Source organism: Urocitellus parryii, chromosome 10 (genome assembly GCF_045843805.1).
Source record: "Urocitellus parryii isolate mUroPar1 chromosome 10, mUroPar1.hap1, whole genome shotgun sequence".
NCBI classification, from domain to species: domain Eukaryota; kingdom Metazoa; phylum Chordata; class Mammalia; order Rodentia; family Sciuridae; genus Urocitellus; species Urocitellus parryii.
Genome location: NC_135540.1, coordinates 107,366,950 through 107,385,609, shown reverse-complemented (window position 1 = coordinate 107,385,609; position 18,660 = coordinate 107,366,950). Strand labels below are relative to the sequence as shown.

At 42.3% G+C, this 18,660-nt stretch overlaps 3 protein-coding genes across 3 annotated transcripts in view; 2 read left to right on the top strand and 1 right to left on the bottom strand.

Annotated features, from left to right (window-relative positions):
* Positions 1-243: 243 nt before the first annotated feature.
* On the top strand, positions 244-5,496 carry Slc10a4 (solute carrier family 10 member 4). Its single transcript, XM_026387282.2, has 3 exons — positions 244-839; positions 1,682-1,892; positions 4,984-5,496. The coding sequence occupies exons 1-3, from the start codon at positions 244-246 to the stop codon at positions 5,494-5,496; spliced, it is 1,320 nt and encodes a 439-aa protein (XP_026243067.1).
* Positions 5,497-6,805: 1,309 nt separating this feature from the next.
* Zar1 (zygote arrest 1) lies at positions 6,806-10,802 on the top strand. The gene is made up of 4 exons (XM_026385190.1): positions 6,806-7,765; positions 9,822-9,914; positions 9,996-10,070; positions 10,659-10,802. The coding sequence occupies exons 1-4, from the start codon at positions 6,806-6,808 to the stop codon at positions 10,800-10,802; spliced, it is 1,272 nt and encodes a 423-aa protein (XP_026240975.1).
* A 2,746-nt stretch (positions 10,803-13,548) lies between these two features.
* Fryl (FRY like transcription coactivator) overlaps positions 13,549-18,660 on the bottom strand; it is a 232,914-nt gene continuing 227,802 nt past the window's right edge. The window contains exons 61-64 of the mRNA XM_077803150.1: positions 18,252-18,269; positions 17,314-17,424; positions 16,275-16,465; positions 13,549-15,666 (exon numbers count right to left, since the gene is read on the bottom strand). Coding sequence (XP_077659276.1) covers positions 15,408-15,666; positions 16,275-16,465; positions 17,314-17,424; positions 18,252-18,269 — 579 coding nt within the window. The 3' untranslated portion in view covers positions 13,549-15,407. The remainder of the gene's footprint in view (positions 15,667-16,274; positions 16,466-17,313; positions 17,425-18,251; positions 18,270-18,660) is intronic.

Genomic DNA, 18,660 nt, shown 5'->3' with positions numbered 1-18,660 from the left:
TGCGCTGTCTTAAGTGGCAGCCGGGGGCGGCGGCACGCCCGGGAGCCCGGAGCCGGACAGCCGCACCGACGCCGCCCAGGACATCAGCGGCGCGCGGCTGAGGCTTGGCACCGCGCCTAGCTGGTGTCGCTGCGGACCACCGACAGACCCACGGACGGCGTCGGCGACCGAAGGACAGAGGGAGGCGCGCGCGACGGGAGGGGACAGACCTTCGCAGACCTGCGGCCTCCCGCCGACAGCGCCATGGACGGCTCCGACAACGCCACCCTGCTCTTCGCCCCGTCCTCTCTGCTGCCGGACAACTACACTCTGTCGCCTAATGCCAGCAGCCCGAGCCCCGGCACGGACTTCCCCTTCGCTCCCGCCTCAAGCCCCGGCCCCAGCCCCGGGCTCAGTCTGGGGCCAGGTCCGAGCGTGAGCTTCAGCCCCGGCCCTACCCCAAGCCCGGAGCCCACGACCGGCAGCTTCGCGGGCGGCGCGGAGAGCCAGGGCCCTTCCCCGTTCCCCCGGCCCTGGGTCCCCCACGAGCCCCCGTTCTGGGACACGCCGCTGAACCACGGGCTGAATGTGTTCGTGGGCGCCGCCCTGTGCATCACCATGCTGGGCCTGGGCTGCACCGTGGACGTGAACCACTTCGGGGCGCACGTCCGCCGGCCCGTGGGCGCGCTGCTGGCCGCGCTCTGCCAGTTCGGCTTCTTGCCGTTGCTGGCCTTTCTGCTGGCCCTGGTCTTCAAGCTGGACGAGGTGGCTGCCGTGGCGGTGCTTCTGTGTGGATGCTGTCCCGGCGGAAATCTCTCCAATCTCATGTCCCTGCTGGTTGACGGCGACATGAACCTCAGGTAGGGTTCTGCTCCTTAGCCATCTTTCTCATCCCAGGCCGCCGCGTTCACAGCCAAGGGTTCAAAACGATGGAGAGAGGGAGTGGAGGCGGCTGGAAAGAGGCTTGGAGAAGGAAGGCAGAAAGGGGAGAAGATGTGGACCCCCGGGGTTAGAAGTCGGGGTGGGCGCGAAGCTGTTATGTGGCAGTGGGGACGATTTAGGGTCTAGACCGAGCTACTGCGAGGCCCTGGGATTTCACCTTCCACCTACAGCGCAGGCCCTTCAGCACTCTGACCACCCTCCCTAAATGCCGGGCTGCCAGCACAGGTCTTTGGCCACTGGAAGACAAAGACAAGGGGGAAGTCTGAAGCTAGGACTCGCCGGAAATGTAAAAGCAAATTAGGGCTATTGGCCCAATAAAGAAAGTAATCTCATATACAGTGCAACCTAATTGAGTTTAATCCAACAAGTAGCATCCAGCTGCTTTACCACGGCTAACATTGCAGGGTCCTTGGGAGGATTAAAAGAAAAAAAAAATGCCCCTTGTCCTCAAAAGCATCCATACTCAACTGGCTTATAAAGCCCAGAGCAACAGTCCTGACTTTTTGTTGTGGTTTCTACCTCTTGTTCATGTTTCCTTTGGGCTTAGACATGCCACATTCTTTTGGCACTATTCTCCCATGTAGTGGGTTCTATCCAGACCTCAACCCAGAGAACTTGCTGTCCTACCCTTTCCCCTCTACCCAACATGTAAGAAACTGCTCAACTGTGTGTGAGTGTGTGTGTGTGTGTGTGTGTGTGTGTGTGTGTGTGTCTTTGGCTCTAAGCCAATTTTGACTTCTGTTCATTCCCTTTTCTGCAGCATCATCATGACCATCTCCTCTACACTTCTGGCCCTGGTCTTGATGCCCCTCTGCCTGTGGATCTATAGCCGGGCTTGGATCAACACTCCTCTGGTGCAGTTACTACCCCTAGGGGCGGTGACCCTCACTCTTTGCAGCACACTCATTCCTATTGGGCTGGGAGTCTTCATTCGATACAAATATAACCGTGTGGCTGACTACATTGTGAAGGTAAGATCCCTCTTCCATGCTGTACTCACCTGGAGAGTTCTTGGTCTTGATGGGTGACTGAAATGATAGGAAGTTTGGGAAAGAAGGGAAAGGAAGAAAAGGACTTGGTGGGATTTGCATGGATAAACTTTTTTTAAAAAAAGTTTATGCTCAAAGATTATCTCCACCTTTTGGAGTTCCTGGAATGATATAGCTCAAATTAAGACAAAAACAAATAGTATAAGAGATCTAGCAGTACTCATGTCAGGGGGGAGTCAGGGGTGGAAGATGACAGTGTAATTAAATAGCAACATTTTCCACTAATCATACACTACTAAACTTCAAAACAGGTTAAATGAAATTACTTTAATATAATTTGTGTAGTATTTTTAAAAATTGCTATATTTTCAAAAGTGGAACTTTAATTCTGAGAAACCCTGTTGTAGACTGCTTTAAAATATTAAGTTAAAAATAAGTTTATATGGGCTGGGGTTGTGGCTCAGTGGTAGAGCGCTTGCCTAGCACACATGAGGCACTGGGTTCAACCCTCAGTACCACATAAAAATCAATAAAATAAAGGTGTTGTTTCCATGTACAGCTTAAAATTTTTAAAAAGTTGACACAAGACTAAAAGTAATTGAAAAATTATATTGTGGCAATATAATACAATTCGTAAAAATATTGGCCTTAAAGAACAAAATGAATTTGGGTCCTGGAAAATATAGACTATGTTGCTGTTACTAAATTTGTGTGTTTCTTGTTCCCCATTGCATTATTTTATATGGTTTCTAAAGCTAGCGAAATGATTGGGAGATTGCTAGTATTTTGTGCAATATTGCCGATGATGCTTTATTTTTTAAAAACATGGTTTTAGTCACAGTATTTCTGATCATTGAATGGAGAAAAATTAAATATTTGTAAATTAAACTTTTTTTTGAATACTCAAAAGTAGTAAAAAAACAAGTAAACCATGAACAGGATGTTCATTGTTGGAAGTTAGTAAGATAAAATGTATTATCACTATAAAATTCGGAGACAAATTCCTTCAAATGAAAAGAGCCATTTCAATGTTTCAATTATGTACATTTAAGAAGATATAACCTTTTTTATTTTACTCATTATTTTCTAATCTGATTATACAGTCCAACGTTTTATTAATATGAAAAATAGATGGTTCTTTTCTGTATATAAATCTATCCTTAAGTAAAAGAAATCCTTCTCTATAATAAACATGCATATGTGAACATAATACATATGTGTGAATTTGTGTACATACATTTATACATATTTGATATTACATATTCATAGGTGATCTAGAGATGCATTAAGAACTTATTAGGCTTAATCAGTACGCTACTGTTATCAATACAGTGGCATTTGGTATAAACTTTAGGAATTCTGCCCTGTGCAGTGGTGCATTCCTGAAATCTTGGCTATTCAGGAGGCTGAAGCAGGAGGATCACACAGTCGAGGCCAGCCTGGGCAAGTTGGAGAAGCCCTGTCTCAAAATAAGGGACAAAAAAAGGGCTGGAGATGTAGATCACTCCTGCAATTAAAAAACAAAACAACAACAAAACTTTAGGAGTTCTAAGAAAAAGTACAAGTGAACCATTTATACATTAAAAACAGGAAAAATATATTTAAATAATAAATAATCCAGTAAGATTGGCTGACTTTGCATTTAAGGTTAGCCTATCCCTATTTAATTAATATACTATTAAGATATGGTTTATATACTTGTTACATTTTGCAAACATTTTAAAATGAGCATGGGATCTCAATCTCAATGCTTACCCAATAATTTAAAATAGTTTAAGGGAATTTGGGGGCCAATATTTTCAAAATGAAGAATCAGATCTCCTGTCAATGCTCTTACTGTGACACACTTTGAAAACTAATACAAGTTTTGATTTGTGAAGTTTGGTTTCTGCTAATTGTACAGGTGTAATATGCACACCTTGTACACTAGTTATTTCAGCCTTCTGTAGAATTTTAAGGTAGAATTTTTAAACAACCTAAGTAGATTTTAAATAAAAATTTAAAGAACATAAAGTATATGGCAATCCCAAAATATCAAAAGGGCTTCCTTCTAGATATACAGAGAGTAGAGGTAACAACAGATGGTTATTTCTGCCTCCATAAGAGAAAACAAGTTAACTAGAGTCTGAAGGGGAACTAAAGGAGGAATTTTTAGGTTTCTACCATACTATTTACACAGCCTGTTTCACTTGAATGAGTGAAATGTAGTCAGAACATTCAGATGGCATGTTTTACACAGTCAGTAGTACTCTATCTAAAACATATCTATTACCATAATTATAGGCATCTATAATAATTATAAAGATCCTTAGACTTACAGATGGGATGTTTCTCATGAACAAATGAGAAGGGAGTTACAAAATTGCAAAGGATTCCTGGCATCTTATATTTACATTTTGTCTTACATGATCTAAGAGTTGATGGAAGTTTCAATATTGTTAATACTCCTCTGTGATATATTTTAAAGATTTAAAATATCACAAAGTGATTTTTTGTTGTGAGTATTAATAGCCTTTTATCTCATGTGTGAATGAGAATTAATTTCATATGGGAAACATGGAGTAAACATCACTTGTCTACTATATACCCCTCGTCAGTGGTGGGGTATAAGCCTCAATGTTAACAAATGTCTTCAAGAGCCACATACATAAATGCACATTCAGAGCAGTTAGAAAGGACAGCAAAACAAAGTTATGTGATAGAGGCTGGGGAGCGGGGACATTCTGCTGGGAGAAGAGTTAGCCTTCCCTGAAAACTGGTTTAAAAACTTCCGGAAGCACTATTTTTGAGACAGAGTAGACTGGTGTTAGGTTGCTCCTGAGGGCCTGTCCAAAGCAATGACCAGAGGATACAGAAGTCAAATTGTCACTCAACATGACAGGCCTCCAAATAATTAGAGCTATCCAACATGGATCTGAGGCCTCCGGAAGAGGTGAGGTATCCATCTTCAGATCTTATTTTGTGGGGGAGGTGGGACTAGTTGCATCTCTTTTTCTAAGAACTTAGGATTCTCTGGCCTGAATTCCTCTTCAACAATCTTATTGCTGATTGTGTATCCGTTTTCTATTATTAGGTTTCCCTGTGGTCTCTGCTAGTGACTTTGGTGGTCCTTTTCATACTGACTGGCACTATGTTAGGACCCGAACTGCTGGCAAGTATCCCTGCAGCTGTTTATGTGGTAGCCATTTTTATGCCTTTGGCCGGGTACGCCTCAGGCTACGGCTTAGCTACTCTCTTCCATCTTCCACCCAACTGCAAGAGGACTGTGTGTCTGGAAACAGGCAGTCAGAATGTCCAGCTCTGTACTGCCATTCTAAAACTGGCCTTTCCACCACGCTTCATAGGAAGCATGTACATGTTTCCCTTGCTTTACGCCCTCTTCCAGTCTGCAGAAGCAGGGATTTTTGTTTTAATATATAAAATGTATGGAAGTGAAATATTGCACAAGCGAGATCCTCTAGATGAAGATGAAGACACAGATATTTCTTATAAGAAACTGAAAGAAGAGGAAATGGCAGACACCTCCTATGGCACAGTGAAAGCTGATAATATAATAATGATGGAACCTACCCAGACTTCTCTCTAAATGTGAAGATACACAGGAGCTTCAGTTTTGCTGAAATATTACTTCATATTTATGGCCTGTGGTAGTACATATGGTTTATATAAAGGATAACAATTGGTTCAAACAACATGTAACAGTTTTGATCTTCCCATTGTAAAGCTGCATTGGTGTATTAACCAAGTGTTTTAGTAAATTACAAATCAGTGTTGTAATATAACTTGCACCTGGTCAGCTAATGTGACATCTTATTTGGTTAAACGTGCTTTTTGGTTTTCACTGTTACCAATTTCTATACAAACAAGGTTTGTAAATGTAGAATTTTGGTGCACTGTTTTACATGAGTAAAAACAAGCTATCTGTAAAGTATAATTAAGTTTAATGTAACTAAGACAAAAAAGTGTTTTGCTCAACTTATAAATACCTGACAATGTTGAATTTTGACCTGTACTCAGAAAAGTGCAAACCAGGTTAATGAAACAGTGAAATATAGTATTTTATTGTCAAACCAGTATCAGAGAAAACTACATTCATGTATTTGATTACTTGATCTGATCTCTATTGGTAATGAAGCACCAACGTTTTTATGCCAATAAGGCTTTTTCTTTCCAATTGGTCTTCTGCATTTATGTAAACATATTCCAGATCAATTTACTTTTGGAGGGATGGTTTTGTTAGGAAACTTTTGTTAGGTTTTGCAGAACTACTATGTACCCTGGAGAAGAGCAAACTAGTACCTCCTGGTGACCATGGATGGAGGTGAGGGCACGTGCTCCAGGGGAGAAGACAATTAAACTAGATTTAAACGTCCTTGAGTACTTCCTCGTACATGCACCCAAAGGGCTCAGTGGGTAGACGTCTCCAGGAAGCTCTATGAAAATTAAACTATAATCCGAGATAATAGACCCAAAGCAGTTTTCAAACCTGGGCATTTTGCTCACTATCATAGAGGCACCGGTTGGCCTCGTCTCCCTGGGCGGCACCGACACCTGAAATCATCAGGGTATGAGGGCCACCTGGTTCAGCTAATCCCAGTGATAGTTTTCTCTTGTTGGGATTCTCGCCTTGGCGTGTTCACTTACAAATCAGCATTTTGATCGCAAAGTGGATCATCCAAAGGTGTAGACCTTGGCATGTAGAGAAATTTCGTGTGGAGCAATTCGGGGAGGATCTCCTTCCGCGGGGACGTGGGGACTGGACGCTGCGGCTGGAAGGGCACGGAGGGCGGCGCAGCGCGGCGAGAGGCTGGGGGCCTCTCCCGCCTCCACCGGGCCGCCCCGGCGAGCCGCCTATTTAGGGCGCGGCTGCAGGCGGGAGCAGCTGGGCTGCGTTTATGGCTGCCTTGGGGGATGAGGTGCTGGATGCTTACATGTACCCGGCGTGCGCCCCCTACTCGTACCCTTACCCGGCGGCTTCCAAGGGCAAGGGCGCGGCGGGCGGGGATGGCTGGCGGCTCCGCGGCGGAGGCTACCCTCCGGTCGCCGCCGCCTCATCCTCTTTCGCGGCCGGGGCGGCCTCGTCGTCCTTTCCGGGCTATGGGCAGCTGGCGGCCGCCGAGTACTTCGACAGCTACCAGCGGGCGCAGCTCATGGCCCTCCTGTCACAGGTGAGCCAGGGCATGCGCCCGCGCAGAACCACCAGCCGCGACGTGGCGGTGCAGGTGAATCCGCGCTGCGACGCCTCGGTGCAGTGCTCCCTGGGGCGGCGCACGCTGCTGCGCAGGCCCCGGGACCCCGGCCCTGCGGCCAGCCCCGGCTCCGAGGGCCCGGCGGGAGGCGACCCCTCTTCCCCTCAGCCTACCCGCCGCGGCCCGGAGCAGGGCAGCCCCCAGAGCGGCGCCTTACGGCCCGTGCGCTTTCCGCGCACCGTCGCGGTGTACTCGCCGGTGGTCTCCCGCCGCCTCACCGCTTTCCTGGAGGGGGCTGAAGCCGCGGTAGGCGAGCAGAGCCCCGAGGCCACCGAGGAAGAGCGAGAGCCATCATCCGCGAAGCCCCAAGGCCGGGAGGAGGGAGAGGTGTCGGCGAGGAAGGCGTCCCAACGCCGGCGATCCCAGGAGGACGACGACGACGAGGCCCAGGCCACGGCGGGGGCGTCCTGGGAACAGCTGATCAACCGGCCCAAGCTGGCGCCGCGGGAAGCCGGTGACCGCCAGGCGGCCCCGCAGCCCTCGCCCAGGAGTCCGGAGCTGACCCCGGCGGCGGGGAAGGCTCTGGATGGCGGGGAGACCACCGCCGCGTGCGAGAGGTCGTCGCTGCAGAGCGCTGAGCCTGGCAAGGTGCGCCTACGCTTCCAGGTAAGGCCTGGGGGTGGGGACGGGAAAGCGGGCTAGAGCCAAGGGGAGCCTGGAGGGCGGCGTAGGGAGTCTTTTCCTGGTACCTGGCCGGGGCTGCTCGGGACACGTGGAGATGCCACACTTTCTTAAGCAAGAGGCCACATCCTTGTGCATTTCGCAGCCTCTGAGGTGTGTTCTCTCCTCAACAGTAGGATCAAACCGAGTGGAGCCCGATTTATTCCGCAGTGACTGTAAGACACCGGCTCCACCAAGTTGGCCAGGGAGACGCCTTCTTGACATTCTTAACTCTGATCACATTTGCATTATAAACACCTGATGGTGGACACGTTGTGCACTCTGCACCATGTTTCCGGATGAGTGAAAATAGACACATAAACGGCAGAAATCCGAAGGCAAACTTGCTGGCAAGATTCCCTAGCATCCTTCTATTTATCGCCTACACGTGGCAAAACCCTTAACAGGCCACTACTGGGGTCCTAATCTCCTATCCCCTGATTCTTACCTCCATTTCCCAAACTAACAGTCTGCTGGAAACTGGAGTTTCTAAAGTGCCTCTTGTAGGAACTTGCCTTGCTTTCATTTTTGTTTGGTACTGGGGATGGAACCCAGGGGCACTTTGCCACAGAACTAGGGTCCCCAGCCCTTTCAAATTTTTACTGAAACAAATCTTTGCTAAATTACTGAGACTGGCCTTGAACTTTCCATCCTCACACCTCAGCCTCCGGAGTCACTGGAATTACAGGCTGCACCAAGTCTGGCTCTTGCTTGCCTAGCATGCTTAAGGTCATGGGTTCAAATCCCAGTACTGCAGTACCCCCCCCAAAAAAAAAAAAAACAAAACTCCACCCCATCATGAAATCTAGCGTTGCTGAGACCTCTTGCTGTCCCTTGTTAATGCCTGAGAGATCCTTAACCTGAACCCTAAAGGGCTGGGCGCCTGGAAGGCATTTATAACCCAGGGTAAGTGTAAAAGCAGGAGGCAAGGGGCCCTAAGGAGTTCTTTAGCCTTGTCCACAGTCATCTCGGGACTGTAGATTTTAGGGGGTGAGCTATCTGGAGGAGGGAATCAAGTGGGTTGTCTGTGAAACTGCATTAAATACTCCAAAGTGCCTACTAGGTTTAAAGGCCTTTAAAACTTGGTCATAACTGGTTTCTCATTGGGAGGGGAGAAGGAAAGCTTAAGAATAGGACAATACTAAGTGAACTGTGTGCTTACAGAGGAATAGCACTGCTCTATGAAGGAAACAACTTCACCTGGGGTGAACGCTTTCTTATTTTCAATCTTTAACTTTCAAAAAAAAAACTTTTTTTGTATTGAGGATTGAACCAAGGGTCATTTTAACACTGAACTACATACTCGGCCCTTTTTTTTTTTATAAAAACAAACAAACAAAAAAAACCCTGAGACAGTCTCATTAAGTTTGCTTAGGGCCTAAGTTGCTAAGGCTGGGCTCAAATTTTTAAAATTGCAGTCCTTCCTCGGCCTCCTTGAGTCTGTAGGGACTACAGGTGTGTGCCATTATGCCTGACTCAACTGTGTGTGTTCTAAGATTAGACTTTATAGAGGAAAAAGCCTACTTAATTGCAGGGGCTGGGGATGTGGCTCAAGTAGTTTCGCACTGGCCTGGCATGCGCGGTGCACTGGGTTCGATCCTCAGCACTACGTAAAAATAGATATTGTGTCCACCTACAACAACAAAAATTTATATATATTTATTATATAATACATATAATATATAATACATATATTATATATAACATATAAAATTGCAAGCTTCAGACAACTGACTTTTCCCTTGCCTGTTGGAAGAAAGATACCTTATTTGTTAAACAACCTTGTGAGCCAAACTAATCTGGTATATAAGCCCATTCATTATTTGTTTGACTAAGCTGTTAGCTCACTTACTATATTGTGGAGGCTTAGCCAAACCCCATTCTATTTTCCTCTGTGATCTGGAATGAAATTGCCAGTTTTTAGTACCAAATAGATCTTTCTCAGTTTCCAAAATAAGGTAATTCAGATGTCATGTTGGTTAAACTCTGATATTCTGTTTAGTTCTTAGAACAGAAATATGGCTATTATCATTGCAAGGACTGCAACATCCGATGGGAGAGTGCGTATGTGTGGTGTGTACAGGGCACCAACAAGGTAAGGGACATCATTGTAAGTGGCACCTTTCCCGGAAGTGCTGAGGCTTTTCCTTCAAGTTTATCCTCCATCTCATCACAGGTTTACTTCAAACAGTTTTGCAGAACTTGTCAGAAGTCTTACAACCCTTACCGAGTGGAAGATATCACCTGCCAAGTAAGTGTTTGCACTTTGTGTCTGAACTAGATAGCGTTAGAGGCTTGTTAATATACCTTCTTGAATGTGTTTCCTAAATGAAACTAGGCTCCCAGTGATTTTAGGTTTTGCAGGGCCTGGGCTTTAGCTTTCTCTGTCCTTGCAAAACTTAGTAATGGTAGACTCTTTTGAACCTGTTACCTTACTTGCAGTATGGAAGAATGCTTGCCTTAAGTTCTACTCGGTAAGAGAAGGCAAACTGGAAAACAGAACAACTTTCTACTGGAGGTAGTAAATAACTGTTCTACCCAGATGCTTCTTAGTAAGCATATTCAAGCCAAAGTATTTAGTATAAGCAGAGGAGTTCAGTTTGTCTTACCTGAGAGTTTAAACAAGGAGAAACTTCATGATAACCAAATTCACTGTACCATGGCACCACTATGGTGTCCTAACCCCATCATTTGCTGAGGGGTATAGACTGGGACAAAATTAGAGAATTACCAGGGACCTTGCGTAGCATGGTCAGGAAGTATTTGAATGGACTAGAAAACTCAAGCCCTTGGCGAGTTTCCAGGACTTACCTGTATGTGCTACTCTCTGGTTTTTCAGAGTTGTAAGAAAACTAGATGTTCCTGCCCAATAAGACTTCGCCACGTGGACCCCAAACGCCCCCATCGTCAAGACTTGTGCGGGAGATGCAAAGGCAAACGCCTGTCCTGCGACAGCACTTTCAGCTTCAAATATATCATTTAGTGAATGAAAAAAAGTTCTTCTGAACGTGTGCTAATGGAGTTGGCATGTGAGCTTTTCTCAGGCTCCTTTCTACCTCTCCCTCCTCAAAATACTTGATGAAAGGCAGTGTATCTTGATGCAGCCTTCAAAATAAAGGTATTGCAAAAACAGTTCAATTGCATAAGAATCTGTCTCAATAAAGTTGGCGAGCTTGTCTCTTGCTACCAGTTTGGGCCTGTCACCTTAACTTTGTAAAACGTGTGGATGGCATATAGTGGGGCAGGCAGTTAGGTCCCAGGCACTTGCTGTGGAGGGATTTGTAGACATGAGATCTGCTTTGGTGTGTGGGACTGAAGCTTTTTAAGAAAGTTAATTGAACTTCAAAAGCAATGCCTTCTAACCATTAAAATAAGCATTCTTTAGGGCAAGAGGAGGCTGAGGAGACTGGGAGGTAGCTCAAAGTGAGAACAATGGTGTGTGTGGGGGGGTGGGAGCTAAGTAATGAATTCGGCAGGTGGCCTTCAGGTGGTAACAAGCTCTTTAAGAAAGCAGTCCTCCTAAAGACGGACTCAAGCATTAGTTGTTATTGAATTTCCCCTGGTTAGAATGGGGATCGAAACACTTAACTGCACCTGATAGCTTTCTTAAAGGATCTGTACAAGAACATGGAGGCCCACTGGCAGACCTCTCCTAGTTGTGCATGGCACTGAGCTTAGAGCTAGAGGTTCCTCTAATGAAACTGAAGCTGGGGCTGTTGGCCTAGTGATTACAGAAACTTCACAATTGGAACTAGGTGCTTCATTATTTCTTGGACACTGGTATATAACCAAAGGAATTAAAAGCCTAAGGTGAGTTTGAGGTCACCCTAGAACCCTTTTATCAAGGGGAAAGGCCCACCTGCATCCATCCATATAGATGCTTTAGTAGGAACAGGCCCAGAACTCTACTTAAGTACTACTTGATGAAGTTTCCATTGAGCCTCCTGGTTGGGTTGATGGAATTTAAGCATGTATCACTGCTTCAGCCAGCCCTATGCTGAGTACTGAAAGCAAGCCAGATGGAGCATACATCCTCATGCAGTTTACCCTATGGGGGTAAATGTCCATTTTTAACAAATGCAAAAAGGTTCTGACATATGATAAAGCTTCAGTTAAGTGCCTGTAATAGGGATCTGATGTAGGTGAGGGAAGCTTGTATAAAGGATCGATGCTTCCGCTGAATTGAAGCCGAGTTGGTCGGAGGAGGAGATGCCTTTAGTGCTAGGGCAGCGTGTGCAAAAGAAAACCAAAGAGGCCACAGTGGCAGAATATTCTAGGGGATGTGATAGTAAATACAATCATCAGGACCAGACTAGGAGGGCTTTTCAGGCTCCGTTCAAGAGGACTGTCCTTTTCTAATTATTAGAATAATCGAGTATAAAGTTTTAAAGGTATAATAGGAATAGGGGGACCTGATGATACACTTAAATCGTGCCAGATGCACAGAAGATACATGTCCACAAGGAGACTTGAAGAAACCAGATAGTGATGGTGGGGTTAAGATGTGAATAAGAACCCTCTAGGTGTGGGTTAGGTGGTATGCTTTTATTTGTTCTGTTACTATTGATCTGGTTGGGGATAGGTACAGGGACAGGAAATTCACTTTGACTCCTATGCATGCAAGAAGTATGTGTGTGTGCATATATATGTATATATATATATAATTATAGGTGCTCAAAAACTCTTTGCTGAATGAAGGAGTAAACTATAGAAATCTACCTGCAACAAGTCCTAAGACACAAACTTGCTGGCTAATTAGAGGGGTAGTCAAGTCATTCTTCATGTTTAATTCTGTCACTAATTTTCCTAACAGGGTAACAACCTTATTTTATAGTCAAAAGCAAGGTTGGTCTGTTTTACTTAATTGGCATTTGCTTGCTGAATAAAATGACGAACTTCCATTGTGATGACAACACTTAGCAATGACAAGGCACTGCCAATGGCTTATGCACATCATCCCCAACTTACCAGATGTGAATAGGTTTTAATCCAGATCAACAGGTTAGAGGGAAATACTCCATGATGTTTATCTCTGGGTATTGAGAAAAGTGATTGCAGTTAAAAGTAAAAGAAGCTATTTTGGTTCCAATACTTTATTTTCTTTCATTTAGGTTCTGCTGGTGTGGTATAGGAGCAATCATCATTCATAGACCTCGAGGGGATCTTACCTGGCTCTGTCTTTTCCAAGAAATCATGCAATGATTTCCTCAGTTCAGGGTAGGTTGTGGGTAGTAACCACACCCTCTATTTTACATCACTGAAAGTAGAAAATATTTTCTAAAATGTATAATAGTCCTTGGCTTTCTATCTTGAAAATAGCATGAAGAAACTGCCAGATCTCATTTTGCTGTTGTGTATAAACTATTTAAAATTGTAAACTTAATCGACAAAGGTTTGTAGGTAGCAAAAACTGGGTTCTAGGTGGAATAAAGTAGGAAAAAAAATTACATACTTGATACATTCTGTCAATAAATGCAACTACAGGTTCTGAGAATGAGAAGGAACCACAGGTTTGAGGAAAATCCAATTAAAAAAGATAGTTGTAACGAATTTGTTTACATCGTGATTTCTGCAAATGTATTTGATTTTATTACATTATTACTAGATTAGTGACAGAAGTAAATTTGAAAAGCAAACTTTATCTGTTCCAAAGTTTTGATCTGGGCAGTTTACTTTTTTCCCTCTTTTTTACAAAGGAAAATTACACTTGCGAATTATGCAGATAACTTTTGGAAAGTTTTTTCAAAGTAAAAATGATGCACACTATCATCGTTCATGCTTTCTCAAAATACCACACAAACCAACAGCTACAATGTTTTTTATTTTTAACAAAAAGAATGTAAGGAGGGCGAGAAAAATAGGGGAGAGTTAAGAGAGGATATAAAGTATGATGTGTCTCTGGACACCCCCCCCCTCTGCCTGCCCCAACACCCAAAGTTATTAAATAATTTAAAGGACACCATTTACAGTACCAGAACACCATTAAAATAATTTTTTTATCAGGGTCAAAAAATACAGTGATTATGAATGTGCCGTGACCAATTATGGAATTTTACAGGAAACAACTAGAGTCAGCAGTCCAACGGTGTGCACAGTGCCTTCAATTAATGCACTTGAGCATAATTACATTTCTGGCAGGGTCCACACCCCCAAGAAAAGGCAAAGCTAAGCATTTCATTTCTACATTCCAAACTCTGAAGTAGTCAGAGCCCAGTTTAAAAGAATAGTCACAGTGGATAAGAGATGCATATAAAAAATACAAGGTGTTCCTTTCAAATCAGAGGAGTTGTGGGACTACATTCATTTCTTTTACAAAATGCTATTTAAAAAAGGACAGAGAATCCAGTTCGTGTTATGCTACAGACTTAGTAAGTATATTGCGTGTTTTGGTAGTCTTCAGGCTGCCTTTCATCTCCCCTCTAGCCCCAGGTTCCTTTAGCACAACACGTGTGAGTCCTGAATAAACATAAAAATGCGTTTGCATCTCTTTGCAGACTTCAGAGCCTGCAGACCATATATTCCCCCATCAATGACCAAAGTTTTTCCTCTAGCTTTGTACACCTATTCTTGTATAACAGTGCATGGCACGAATGTACAAGAAAATATTGGGTTTAGTCTATACAGTTTCTAGAATAATTATGGAGTAAAATAAGTTAACTTTTCTAATGAGAATAGCTGACGGGCAGCATACATCTTTATTTTACATTTTAAAGTCTCTGCAGGCATCTACTTTGGTTAGTTATCAACAATTGTAACATAAGCACTGATCAGAGAACTGAGCAGCATTCCAATAACGTTAACAGATATATTATTTCTTTTTGAAATACTGGGAGAGCCCAGTTTTAAAATATTATTAAAATGTTCTAACATTTACACACTATGAAGAGTTAGATCTAATAAAATAAAATTTCTTCAAAAATAATCTTGCAGTGCTCTTTTAGGCATGCTCTGAGACGTTATCACAGACATCCACACCTTGAAAATATGACTATCACGTATCCATACATCCCAACTCACACACACATAATTCCTTACACAGACCAAAAAACAAAACACCCCAAACCCTTATCCCATAAATTGAGGGAAAAAAAAATCAATGGTTTTTGCAAATAAGTCTATATATCGGTATGGATGTTCGTGTTAGGTGATTAAGCATCAGTTATAGGTGATGTTGATGGCTGCAAGAAATCCAAGCAGCTTTGCAGGTCTTCGGCTAAAATGAACCAGCCTTGATTTCAGCCTCATTTCACCTGCTTTCTGATGTCTCAGTATTAGAGGCCATTATTGCAAACATTCTTGGAATTCTTTTCTTTCTCCAGAAAGCAATGTATTTGTATGCATCACTTTTAGCCCTTTTCTTTTCACATAGGTTAAATAATTTAAAAAAATTCCTTCTTCATACAGTTACTGTGGGAGGTATTGGCAGCTGTTAGATTTTCTTGTCCTTCAGATACAGTTTGACATTAGTTACATTACAATTGTAGATGCTGCCAGGAAAGTTATCAGTGAATCACAAGGGTTCATAAAAGGTGCTTGGTTAATATTCTTAATCATCAGTTTAGTTTCTCTCCAAAATGCTTGAAGTTTCTCAGAATCCAGTGCTCACCATATTTCCAATGGGTTTGGCCTGTGCTAGAAGTTGGTATGACTGCACCATGCGTAGAGACTCTCTTATCTCCAGATTAAGCTCCATCAATTTGTAGTTGGCTTCTGACATGTCCAGGTTGGAGCCTATAACTGCAAAGCTGCCCGTCTGACCCAGCGTCTGGTGATGAAAATAGATGTGTAACAGCGTCTGCACAGGGTCATCCTCACAGCTGCCAAAAATGTCATTGGGCCAGAGAGATCTGAAAACACACATTCTTTTTAAATTCTGAGGTGCAAACAATTGTTAAGATTAACTACATTTTAAGTTAATACTGATATATCACAACAAAACTTCCTGGTGAATAACACGAAGCCTGTTTTGTGTGTCCATAGTACCAGGAACTGAATCCAGGCATGCTCTACTACTGGGCCATATCCCCACTCCCACACCCAACCGCCCTTTTTTTTGTTGGGTACTGGGGTTTGAATCCTGGGGCACTTAACCACTGAGTCACATCCCCAGCTTTTGTATTTTATTTCGACACAGGGTCTCACTAAGTTGCTGAGGCTGGCTTCTAACTGTGATCCTCCTCAGCCTCCCAAGTTGCTGAGATTACAGGTATGTACTAACAAGCCCAGTGACCTGTTTTTAATTGTTTGAGCAAATATATTACTCAAAGTACCACCTGAGAGTGAAAAAAATCTGAAATTGGTATCATTTCAGTGATAACTACTGAAAATAAACGTGGATTTTTCCCTTCACAAAGACATATTTCTATTGAAATATCAAACCGAGAACCAAAACCTAAACTTTATAAATTTCCAGTCCAGTTACATAATGGCATCTTTAAATCCTTTCACATTTTACCTGAAAGCTTTGACTTGTGCTACAGCTGATATAAATTCCTTATTTTTCAAAGTTTCAATTAGAGAATGAATGGCAGTTTCTATAGTGGTTTGTGCAGCTTTGGAAATGTCAATTTCTTCATTTTCAGAAGCAGCTTCAGCTTCTTTGAGGATACTTTCCAGTTGGGCAAGTTCCTCTGACATGTTGATGACCTAAAACAAATACACCTTTAGGGACCCATTCCCATAGTCAGTACCACAAAGCATTTACCTGGCTATGAGGAGACACCTGATGGGGGAAGCGTTTTCTCTCATTTGTTAAACTTAGAAGTAGGGGCAGTTAAGATTTCATGTTTTCTATTCAGTGGGAATAAGTAATCCCAGCCACAGAATAGGCTTTAAAAATTCTTGACAAAGCAGCAATGAGTTGTAACTTACAGAATGATAATTTTAACCTGATTACATGTTATGATTTGGGTAGTAAAAAACATTTATGGGGGAGAACCATGAAAACTTTTTTGACAGTAGTCTTTATAAAATTCACTGGTTAAACTTTTAAAGCATGAACATATGTACACATATTTTCAGGGATTTAACAATTTAAAAAAAATCATTTTCCTAATGAGAGGTTTAGTACCAGCTGCTAAGGGGAAAGGAAAAGTCATTACCCTCGAACCTACACATTAAAGATTTTCAACATCCCAGGTGTTTTTAACACGTTTGTTCTTGTTGCATTCACAGAACTAGAGAGACATTCCGTGGACAGGATGTTAGGGGTTTCACTGTACAATTTGGTATTTACTGAGGTGCTTTGCTTGACTTTTGATTACACATGATCTGTTTATACTTCAGAAACCGGTAAGGTATTGAACCTCTGAATCCAGTACTTGCTGCCTGATTCACTTATAATGTCCTGACACAGGACATCATTTAAAAAAAAAAAAATTCCTCAACTGAAGAAAATGATTCAAGGTAAGTGACTTTTGATGTTAGTTAGCCTAACAAATGTATGTATACTTTAATGTTTCAGTTACTGATGCCTAGGACAACTTAATATTTACCTCTGCTTCATTTTTTATTGTATTTACTTGGTTGATAAGTTTACAATAGGCCTGGAACAGAAGCAGCAATTGAAAATGCAATTTGTATAACCTTCGGCAGAGCTCCAGTTCCTAGAAATAGATAACAGTACATTAAATTTAGGTGGGATTTTTCATGTTTGGCTATACAGCATATTTCCAGTAAAAAGAATTATAAATCATTATGTTAAAATTGTCTTGGCATTTATTTTTCTGCAGTAAGCAAGTTAATATGGTGTAAAGCTGATGAAAGACAGATGAAAGATGCTTTGAGGACAGGCATTAAAATAAAAACAAGGATCACTGTTGGTTACTAATTCACTTTTTGTATAAAGTACATTTTACATTGGATAAGTAGAATATATCAGAAGGCAATATATAGGATGTTTAAAAAGGGTTCACTGTAATTTAAAACTTTAAATTCATAACAAGAGAATTTATAAATGCATACACTTTTGCCCCCATTGAGCTGTAGATCTCACATCAAGATGTAGATCTCATTACATTTATCCACAAGTACTTGATAAAGCAAAGTGAAACTGGGTAACCTCTTACCTAAAGGGTAGAAAAGTCTGTCTTTAAAATGAAGTCATTTTTGTAAAGAAAACCACTTGGTAGTCTCATTGACATGAGACTATGAAATTAACATGTGCACTCTGATTTTTTAAATTAAAAAAATTTAAAGGGAGATAGGTTAGTTATAGGTGAAGAAAAAGGCAACTGCTAGTTGTACATACATATTATAAAATCTCATTTTATTCAATCAACATTTCATGGATTAAGGCTATCAAAATTGAAGCACACACTACTTTTAAAGTAGTCCATGACAAACATTACTAGGTCACAAAAGGACAATGGCAGATGAAAACCAGTTTGTCTGGCAAGGGTAAGTAGTCTATAAATCAAGACAGGTCACTTACTGCTAGAATTTCCATTTGCTAAGCAAGAAGGTGATCGGGTCACAAAAAATACAAAGAAAGAAAAAGACCAAGAATTAGTGTAAGAATCATTTTAAGTAGGGTCACAGATGTCCCAGGCAAACTGAAGAACAATATATTCACACCCCAAAGAAAATTTTGTATTTCCAGAATACAGTTTTCTAGACATTTATTGCAACAATTCAGGGTGCTTATTTAAAATTCTTTGCCAATTAACTGAAAAACATTTAAGCTGTAGTTTATTTTTGTGTAGACGATATCAAGAATCAAATAGAACTAATGTGATGTTGAGAAACTTGACTACTGTAAGTTTCTATTTTTATATCCTTTCCAGAAATCCTCAAACAAAACCCAACTGCAATAAAACTTCCCATTAGTAAAGCCGACAACT

What these genes read in the sequence shown, in the direction of transcription:
- Slc10a4 (XM_026387282.2), top strand. Translation starts at nt 244, where the DNA reads ATGGACGGCTCCGACAACGCCACCCTGCTCTTCGCCCCGTCCTCTCTG. An exon ending in GACGGCGACATGAACCTCAG is followed by an intron (nt 840 to 1,681) that starts GTAGGGTTCTGC and finishes CCTTTTCTGCAG; the next exon opens with CATCATCATGACCATCTCCT. An exon ending in TGGCTGACTACATTGTGAAG is followed by an intron (nt 1,893 to 4,983) that starts GTAAGATCCCTC and finishes TTCTATTATTAG; the next exon opens with GTTTCCCTGTGGTCTCTGCT.
- Zar1 (XM_026385190.1), top strand. Translation starts at nt 6,806, where the DNA reads ATGGCTGCCTTGGGGGATGAGGTGCTGGATGCTTACATGTACCCGGCG. An exon ending in AGGTGCGCCTACGCTTCCAG is followed by an intron (nt 7,766 to 9,821) that starts GTAAGGCCTGGG and finishes TATTCTGTTTAG; the next exon opens with TTCTTAGAACAGAAATATGG. An exon ending in GTGTACAGGGCACCAACAAG is followed by an intron (nt 9,915 to 9,995) that starts GTAAGGGACATC and finishes ATCTCATCACAG; the next exon opens with GTTTACTTCAAACAGTTTTG.